Source organism: Manacus candei, unplaced genomic scaffold (assembly GCF_025592945.1).
Source record: "Manacus candei isolate 608988 ecotype Guabito, Panama unplaced genomic scaffold, ASM2559294v1 h1tg000126l, whole genome shotgun sequence".
Classification (NCBI taxonomy): Eukaryota; Metazoa; Chordata; class Aves; order Passeriformes; family Pipridae; genus Manacus; species Manacus candei.
The window spans coordinates 1,563,318-1,573,223 of record NW_026138174.1 but is presented as its reverse complement, the minus strand read 5'-3'; the positions used below and the strand labels follow the sequence as shown (position 1 = coordinate 1,573,223).

Here is a 9,906-nt window from a genome sequence, read left to right as displayed (position 1 = left end):
GCGCCGCGCACCGACCTCACCCCGCGCCGGCCCCGCCCACCGCCGTGAGGGGGCGGAGCCGCCGTGAGGGCCCCGGGCAAGATGGCGGCGGCGGCGGCCGCGGCGCTGAGGGGCGGTGGGAGGGCGGCGACGCGCCAGGTACAGCGGGTCCTCAGCGCAGTTCCTTTCTTCCCCCGTCCCCAAATCCACTCAATTCGGGGCATTTCGTCCCGCTTTCTTAATTCTTGTTGTATCGCGGCCTGCAGGTGTTGCAGCTGGAGGCGCGCGGGCTCTGCACGAAGCCAAATAAACAAAGCGGGACGCCGCCAAAAAAGAGTAAGAGGGTTCTTTTGATTCCGAGTGGTATCGGGGTGTCAGTAAAAGGGATAGGTGAGGAGAGGTTGAGGATGGTCGCGTCTCGAGAGAGGTGGGTGAGCTGGGAAATCCAATGAGTGGAAGGTCATCGCCATGTAAACGAGGGTTTCTGATAAAATGTACAATATAATAAAAGTAAATGTAAAAGTACAGTACAGTAAAAAGTAAAAAGTACAGTAGAAGTAAAGTCTCGTAGGAACGTGGCTATGTGGGATGTATTTCTATTTATAGGCCATATACGTGTATTTTTTATAAATAATATAAATGCATATATATTTATATTTGTGATTTTGACAACTTCTGTCGTGTTTGCCTTCACCGTAATACTCAAGGCCAGGCTGGGTGGGGCAATGTCAAACTGTGTAACGTGTTCAAGGGGGAATGGCCTCAAACTGACAGAGAGGAGGTTTAGATTAGATATTTGGAAGAAATTATTTACTGTGAGGGTGGAGAGGCCCTGGCACAGGTTGCCCAGAGGAACCGTGGCTGCCCCTGCGTCCCTGAAAGTGTCCAAGGCCAGGTTGGAGCAACCTGGGATAGTGGAAGGTGTCCCTGCCCATGGCAGGGGGTTGGAACTGGGTGACCTTTAAGGTCCTTTCCAACCCAAACCATTCTATAATTTTGTAATACATTAACTGCTGTGATGCCTGACCAGACTTAAGCAGAGATTTAATTACATTTGTCTTAATATAAAGAAGCTTTGCAAGCTGCCTGAAATTTGATGGAAAAGAATGTACCAAGTCACTCTTTTTAATGAGGTGCAGAATTTAGTTTTCGACTTTAGATGTTTGCCCTTGTCCTTTGAAATGTTTGGATTATCAGGGTTAAAAGGCAGCAGGTTGAGAAGCTGCCACAGCCCTGATGTGTTAAATTTGGTTGTAATGCTTCCTGCCCCTTAGGTTTTCCAAGCAGGGCAATGCCTGAACCTGGGTTTGAGTGCTGCACTGCATCCCCCATTCAGGAGTTTTTGAGCCCCTTTTGTCCCTGACCAAAGTCAAAACAGGAATACAAATTTCAAACAAGGGTATCTTGTACAAAATGCTGGTTTTAAGTGGAGATGCACTGGTTCAGTGGGGATTCCTGTCTCAAATTAGAGATTCAGGGACTTTAACAGCAAAGCTTCATGGAGCCATAGGTAGGAGTGGCCAGGCTTGTTGGCTGCTGTTGAAAGGATCACTGAAAGAGTTGAATGCATCCTCTTCTGGCATCCTCTTAAAAGCAAACAAAAGCTTGGCTGTTCCATTAAGAAAACCTTCACTGCATAGATTGATATAACCTTCATTGAACAGCAAATTGTTTTTTATTAGAATTTATTTTTTTGCATTACGTGTATTTAAGATGTACCTCAGTATCAGCTCTGGATTCGCTGTCCTGCAGCTCTGATTTGTGTCAGGAGGCTTCTTAGGCCTCCTCTTCCAGCTGCTTCCCCTGCGATTTCTTCAGGTTAATTAAGATGGAAAGGATTCAGCTGCCTTTTCCAGGTTCTGGCTGGAACAGGATGTGCAAATTGTCCTTGCTTGGATAAAATGGTCAGGTTCACATACAGAGTCAATGAAGGGAAATAGACCTGTCATTTCTGCCTGTCACCTCTCTGAGTGAGAACCTGCTTTAAACACATCCTGGTGACGGTGCTGATGTTAGAGGCATCAGGAAGAATGCATCTGGGAATGATATTCCTGTTGCTCAGTTGGATGTGTTGTTCTTCTGGCAAAGTGGTGCAAATACAGATCAGCTGGTGCAAAGTTTGGAGTACATGTTTCAGCTTTTAGTCATAAAGTCTGTGTTTTTCACATATCCAAGCTTAAGTGTTTAAAGTACTTTTACAGTAGCACCTACTGTTAATAGGCAAGTTGAGTGTCACCTGCCTTCTTGGTTTCTTAGGATGTTTTAACATTAATAATTCTTCAGCTTTTGCTCAGCTTACCCTTGTCTGCCCTCCCTTTGGCCAGTCTTGTGTTAGTTTGGTCTCCCTGTTTGCTTCCTTGAAGAACTCTTCAATCCTGAGTGATGTTTCCTCACGTGTTAGTTCCTCCAGGCTGCTGTTTGGCTGGGTCAGGCTGTGCAGGGAGTCAGACCTCTTCCAAAGGTGGCTTCCCATCCTCCTGCTTCCCTCTGCTCTTCCTTCCTGCCCTGCACCTTCCAGCTGACAGAGAGAAGTATGTGCTTGAAATTATTCCAAATATTAACTGTAGAGTAAACTTGATACTTTTCTTCATTTGTATTTCATTATGATAAAACCTCTTATTTCTTTCTTGAATACTATGCTTTTAATTTCATGTGTTTGTCTTTTCTGTGGTGTTTTCATTTGGACATTGCTAAAAACTTGCTTCTGTTCAGAACTATGTGGTAATAACTCCTTGAATCACGCAAGGTATTACTGTAAAATACTAGAGAGGGGAAAACTGCATGTGTTTTATGGTCTTACAAAGTAGATCTGAGTTTCCAAACTGTGCAGATAAATCTGCATAATGGGCTGGAAATCTGTTGGATTATTCTGCTGGTTGGAAGTGGTGCAATTCATAATGGAGTTGGCTTCACTACAGCCAATCTCAGCCATAGTGAATCTTCTCAGTGTGGTCCCAGTCCTCTGTACTCCTGTTTTCTATAACCACAACAGTATTTGCTGTTGCTCAGCCTCTTGAGGATGATATTGGCACAAGCATCCAAGGGTATTGGTTACTCTCTGAAAGGGCCCAAAATTGCTGCTTTCTCTTCTCCTTGTCTGGAGAATTTAGCTTACTGCAAGTATCCATGAGAGAGGAGAGAGAGAGGCAAACAGCCACAGCCAGGTGGGCGTCAGTCTCTTCTTCCAGGAACCAGCAGTAGGACAAGAAGGCATGGCCTTTAGCTGTGCCAGGGGAGGTTTAGGTTGAATATTAGGAAGAAATTTTTTACAGAGAGAGTAATCAGCCATTGGAATGGGCTGCCCAGGGAGGGGGTGGATTCACCATCCCTGGAGGTGTTTAAGGTGAGACTGGATGTGGCATCAGTGCCATGGGCTGGGAACCACAGTGGTGTTGGATCAAGGGTTGGACTTGATGATCTCAGAGGTCTTTTCCAACCCAGTTGATTCTATGATTCTATGAAACATGAAGCATTAGGATATCTTCTAAGTCTTGTTTTACAAAGAGGTCTCAAATCAAAAATATGAAATGAAGACTGGAGGAGATTAAAGTCTCTTGGGGAAATAATGTTAAGCCATGGAGAGACAATTCAGTTGGCAGGTCATGTGGGCAATGAACAATTAATATTGTCATGTATGTCCTCAGGTATCTCTTATTCCAGTACTTTGCCTTTTGGGAGTCCTTCCTCCCTTCTGCTTCCAGGGTAACTATTGCCAGCAGCTGTTGCTGTGTCTGTTTACTGTGGTTTCTGCTTTGCTGCCTTGTTCACGTACAAGTTTTGTCTCTGCAGCAGCATATTTGAAGAGCTTGGCTAACCACCCATCTTAACACTCACCTGAGGTAGGGAGGTGTCTGCAAACCGCTTCAGTGATGCAGAGCTGAAGCACAGGGAAAACCAGCTCTTGGAGGGGTCTGGCAAAGGAAGGAACATGAGGATTTATCCCATGAGTTTCAGCCTTGCAGCAGCAAAAACTGTTAAGTGCTACTAGAACTCCAGCTTCTTTAACTTAGAATGTCTTAAACTTCCTGCTTCGCAGTGCCTGTATTTAGTATAACAATTCCTTTCAGTTTATTTTTGTGCCAGATTGTCTTGGAAAGTCTGAATTGTGTGACTGAGATCACTGAGTAACAGCAGTGTGGGATATAATGATGATAATCCTCTTTATGCCGTTTCCCAGATGTAGTGGCACCACAGGGAAGCACCAAGCTGCTTGCCACCAAGGCACCAGGTGAATTTCCTAAAATGTTGTCTTCTAGCTCTCTCCTACTGTCCACAGACAAAGATGAGAGCATATCTAGTACCAGCCTCGAGGAAGCTTCAAAACCCGCTGAAGACACGAGGAGGTTCATGTCAAGAAAAACTGTGGTTGCATTTCCTCAGCGAGGAGTTGTTTCCTCCCCTGGGGAGGAAAACCTCACTGCACCTGCAACAGGAGGCTTGAGGAAAGAGTTAGTCGAGGAACAGACTTCGTCCTCATCCAGCTCAGAGTCAGATTCTAGCTCAGATTCTGAGGAAGAAAATGAGGATTCAGGAGCTGCTGTTAAAACTAAAGTTGAGTTTCCTAAGCGAGATCCCATCTTTTCTGAGAACATAGCAGTAAAAGCATCAATGCTAGCAAAAGAGAATTTGTTCCAGAAATCCCACAAAGAGTATGGACTTAAGAAGCTGTCACGCCAACCAGAAATAATTGTATCTCCTGTAAAGCAGGTCAAATTTGCTAAAAAATCAGTCAGCCAGGAAACATCAAAAGCAAGAGACCCCAAAGTAAAATCCACTCCAGAAGCAGCAGATTGGCAGAAGTTGGTCTTAAAACCAGGTGTGGTGAGAAGCCAAGACCTGACCGGTGTCACTCATAAATCTGATTGTTTGGAGGAGAAGTCCATCGGAACCCAAGTAGCAGCAATTCAGCTGAAAACTTCAGCAGCTACACGGGAAGACAGAGAGCAAAAAGTGGTATCCAGAGGAGAGAAGAAAAAGGTGAAGGAGGCACAGGAGTCAGAAGCAAAAGAAGTAACTGCTCCTGAAGTGGAAGAGACTTCTGGAAGCACAGGGTTGGTGATGGGTACCACGGCAAAGGAGGAGACCATTCAGGAAGCAGGAGTCCAGGCTGGAGAAAGCAGCACAACAGAGGGTACAACTTTAAATTGTTTGAACTGTATTGATTCATCTGCGCTAGGGTTTGACTTTTTTAAAGGGTTTCCACATCTTCTCTGATCTTTATGCTGAAGCTGACAGTGTGGCAGTGACTTTCTGGAAGATAAATTGTTGTTCATTGCTAATTGTTATAAGCTGTCAGTAATGCTCAGTTTCCAGCTATGTTGTGAAAGGAAGTGGTTTCATTTCTCTGTATTTGTAGTTTCATAAACCAGTTACTTATAAAATGAAAACAAGATTGTTTCCACTGTGAGCAAAATCATGGGTTTTATATGACAAAATTTTTTTTCACTTTTATTTTTTCTCAGAAGTATTTGTCTCATGACCTGAATTTGAGGCCATCTGAGTGTTGCTTAAACTCTGCTGTCTTTCTGGTTTTGTTTTGGGTTTTTTTGCATTAGGCTTTGGGGTTTTTTTTCAATCTTTCAGTGTTTCAGATTCCAGTAGACTTCAGGAAATCATAGCATAATGCCAGAAACAGGTGTTGATTCTGAGACTGGAAGGTTGTAAGTAACTAGTGTGGAAGCAGTGAGTTAACTTTTGGTAGTGAGTTGGGAGGAGACAGCAGTATGTTTTTAGGAAAGACCATCATGCATCATATAATCATCTCCTTAGCTTTGCTTCCCTACCTAATTTACCCTTCTTATTTACTGCCATCCTGTTAACCTACCTCATTTTGTGTTTTTCAGTAGCAGATGCCCCTCTTTCCTGATCTGTCACAGTCACCATTCCTGCCCTTCAACTTAGGCAGTATATAAATACCATTCTTAAACCCCCCCTTCTCGCTGCTACTTTGAATTGAAGAATTTGCCTACTTGGAATAAAAGCAGCATAATTGTAAAGCTGCTTTGTATCATCCTCCAAGTGATATCCCTGAGGGAAAGGCCCTGGGGGTCCAGGGGAACAGCAAATTGAACGAGAGCCAGGAATGTGCCCTCTCAGCAAAGGCCACCAAGGGTGACCTGGGTTGTGTTGGGACTGTGGCTGAGGGAGCTGCATCTCCTTCTTGGTGAGGGGCACCTGGGGTGCTGTGTCCAGTCTGGGGCTCCCCAGCACAAGGGAGATGTGGAGCTGCTGGATGGAGTCCAGCAAAGTGCCACTGAAATGACGAAGGGACTGAAGTGTCTCTCCTGTGAGGAAGGGGGAGATCTGAGAGATCTGGGACTGTTCAGCCCAGAAAAGAGAAGGTTCAGACAGAATATCTTCAATGTGTAAATACCTGAAGGGAGAGTGCAAAGAAGGCAGAGATAAAGCTGTTCAGTTGTACACAGTGATGGGACAAGAGACAGTGGGTGCAAACTGAAACAGGGTTTTGCCTGAACATCACTAAACACTTTTTTTACTGTGAGAGTGGTAGGACTCTGGGCACAGGTTGCCCAGAGAGGTAAGGGACTCTCCATCCTTGGAGACACTCAAAAGCTGTCTGAATGTGGTCCTGGGCATCCTGCTCTAGGCTAAGCCTGCCTGAGAATTTGGGGTTGGACCAGATGACCTCCAGAGGTGTCTTCCAGTTTCAACCATTCTGTGACTGAAGTGTCTAACCAGGTTACGTGCAAATAATTGCTTTTGTACATCAGTTTCCAGGAGATAGTGCTGAGTAAAAGACCTGCCTTCTGTTTTGAGATGTTAGTTGGCTCTTAGTTTGATTTCTTTGCTTACCTTCTTCCCTGATGGCAGGAAACAACTGGATGTGGCACTCAGTGCTCTGGTCCTGTTGACAAGGTGGTGATCAGTATAAGGTTGGACTCGATGATCTCAGAGGTCTTTTCCAACCAAAATGATTCTGTGATTCAAATAATAAAATGCAGCGCTGTTTGCAAGTGATATTTTAATTTGCTTGTTCCTCCTTGCAGCCAGCAGCAGAAACTTTCTTTAAAAAAAAAATTGGGAAGGGCTATTTGGATTTATCTACATATGATGCTTTTCTCCCCGTTCATCCACAGTGGAATTCTAGATTCTCAAGCATCTTTTTTTTTTAATTCCACGTTGAAAGAAATACAGAGACACAAACAATGAGTTCAGTTAACTTCAGGTAAGGGAGGACTGCACCAGCAAAACCTTTCTGGGTAGGACTGGCTTTGCTAAAAAAGGCACTTTGGCTGTTGAGCTTTTCCTGCTTTGTGAAGGTGGTCAGGCTGTGGCAGCAGGGAAGTGTCTGCTGGGTAGTGCCAGAGGAGTGGCTGCAGTGGCTGTAGGAGAGCTGGAGGTTGGTACAGGTAAGGTCTGTACTGCTGGTGGGATGTCTGTGGGTGCCAGAGGGTCCCAGCTCAAATCCAGCTACACTGTGTTCAAAAAAACTGCACTGTTGTCTCCAGATATATCCAGCTCTCTCTTCCTTCTTTGAGAACAGCTTCTGCTTTTCCATGTTTAATGTTCACAGCTCACGATACCGCCTGTAATTCGTGCTTCTGTCCTGTCCATGTGTTCGTTTGCTCATCTCCAAACTCTGCAGCAGGCACAGGGAAGGCATACAAGGAGTTTTTCTCATTACAAACCTGGATGCTCAGGTGATGTCATCCCTTTGTAGAGCAGTCAGCAAAAACTGCTGACTTGAACTGCTGAGTAAGTAGCAAAGTAGTAGCGTGGTAACTCAGAAATGTGCCTGTGATTCATTTCGGAAGAACAGCCTGTGAAGTGCTTTGCTCTTTAAGAGACAAAGCAGAGATGAAGACTGAAGTGTGGGGAGGATGAACTCGGGAATAAATTTTGCCTTTTAGGAGCTAAGTACAGTGTATTTGGGCAGGAAAAATGAGACTCCATCTGCTTTTCTTCCTGAGCATCTGCCTCTTGATTTGGAACAACTGTCTCTCGCAGGTTGAACGTACACTTGCCCACGCTTGCCTGTTCTTGGGGCTATTTGCAGCAAAGACTTCATCTGGCTTTTCTCTCTGCAGTGCTGTCTCCTATGAGCTGGCTCAGTAGGAGCTGAGCAGCAGGCACAGGGATATTTCCTGTCACAGGCTTTGAAACCATGGCTTACTACGTTGGGATTTATAAGCGAGTCTTGCTAAATGTTATGGATTCTGCTCTTAATCTGATCACTTTACACTGCAATAATTATGTCATAAGCAAAGGGAAACCCTGGTGTTCAGTTGCTCAAGTTCTTGGATTTTTATTATGGATGGACACATTACAAAAAGAGCTTTACACAATCTAACCTAAGCCACCACATACAAATTTATTGGTGAAGCTTTTCACTAGATTGTGTGTCTTGCCTACTGTTAAAACTCTGGGTATATGAGAATAAATTATTGTTGGGAAGTAAAGTTTTATTTCTTGCAATTTCCGTGGTTGTAAAATCAGCCTACACCAGGAACCTTTTATGTAAATGATTCTGTTCCCATTTGCACAATAGTCTAAAAGCATAAGAATTAATGTTGGCTTTAACATGAAGTAAGGAGTTCTAAATAACTTTATTGGGTTATTCTTTTATGAAGAAGAGCTGATACAAAGTTTAGGAGAAAGGAAATTCACATCAAAGGCTCTTGATGTATCACTGTTTGGTATAACCACATTTGAAATTAAACTGTGGAGATCTTGCTAATTCCCTCACTTTTCCTTATGGAAAAAGTTCAATCTGTAGAGTAGCTCTAATGGCTTTATCTCATGGTCTGGAGTGATGATAAATCATTTGTACTGCTCCTCGCCTCTCCTGGCTTGCTGAGAATGTCACCTACTGTTCTGGCTGGAGTGAAAACCAAGGCAACGATGGAAAAAGCCAGGAAATGCAGACATATGCCTTCAAAAGATAAATGAAATGTTCTGCCCTGTCCACCCCCAGCATTAGGTGGTAGTTTGGGTTTTAAGACCTTGCTGTATTAGATGCCTTGTACTGATTCCTGTTCCCCACTGCACATTAATGTGCTGCTTTAGGACCAGACAAGGAACCAGCAGAACTCAGTAAATTCTCCTTTTGTTGTAGTTGCTGACTGTTTTTTCTTTTAAAAGTTGACTGGCTGAGGGATCTGGCAGTGTAAGAAGGCTGACTGTGCTTAAGAACATTGTCCTCTGGTGTGGCATCCTTATAGTCACCAGTTACTGTTTGTTTTCACAGAGACTGCAGCACTTGGTGAGCCTGCTCCAGAGGAAATGGATAATTCCACCTACAAGAACCTTCAGCACCACGAGTATCACACTTACACCTTTGCTGATTATATTACTGTTCTCTCAAAGTTCAGGCAGCCTCAGCCATCTTCTGGAAGACCATCACCAAGGCACTGAAAGAACCACGTTTTAAGCAAATGCCCAGGCAGAATGATGAATTGTTCTATTTAGCACTGTGGCTTCATCTGTATAATTTAAATCAGATAATAGATAATAAATAATAAATAAATGCATAACAACTTTGAGCAGTTCTGGTTCTTAGAGTCCCTCACTTGCTGACAGATGCTCAAGGGAACGTGCCATGGTTTCCTTTGGTATTGTTATCACTGTAGTGCAGTGGGCTGTTCTCCTTGCACACAAACGTGTCCCCAGCTCTGAAGAGGTTATGTTTACTCTGGATTTGAAGTTAAAATCATTGGCTGGGAGCAGCACAATAAGTATTTGTCTCCTGTGGCAAGAGTGAATGTTCTGTGTTAGTGGAGGAATGCAGGTTTATGTAATGTGATTGAAACATCTCAAAAACCTCCGCTGTCGTAAAGGGAGAACGGAACATACAACTTTATTTAATCATCTGTTGGGGGTTCCAACATCCAGGTTCTGCAGTAATTGAAATAATTTAAAATGTAAGAGAATCTCAGTGGGCAGATTCTGATGAACTATACTGCATTG

General features: G+C 43.9%; 1 protein-coding gene across 2 annotated transcripts; it reads left to right on the top strand.

Moving 5' to 3' along the window:
- Nucleotide 1: 1 nt before the first annotated feature.
- NDUFV3 (NADH:ubiquinone oxidoreductase subunit V3) lies at nucleotides 2–9,482 on the top strand. 2 transcript variants are annotated; one of them, XM_051770845.1, is made up of 5 exons: nucleotides 80–138; nucleotides 246–315; nucleotides 2,381–2,510; nucleotides 4,157–5,110; nucleotides 9,188–9,482. In XM_051770845.1, the coding sequence occupies exons 4-5, from the start codon at nucleotides 4,222–4,224 to the stop codon at nucleotides 9,352–9,354; spliced, it is 1,056 nt and encodes a 351-aa protein (XP_051626805.1). In that variant the 5' UTR covers nucleotides 80–138; nucleotides 246–315; nucleotides 2,381–2,510; nucleotides 4,157–4,221; the 3' UTR covers nucleotides 9,355–9,482. The 2 variants fall into 2 exon arrangements, with proteins under 2 accessions (XP_051626806.1, XP_051626805.1); XM_051770846.1 differs by lacking the exons at nucleotides 2,381–2,510; nucleotides 4,157–5,110 and having other exon boundaries at nucleotides 2–138.
- Nucleotides 9,483–9,906: the final 424 nt, after the last annotated feature.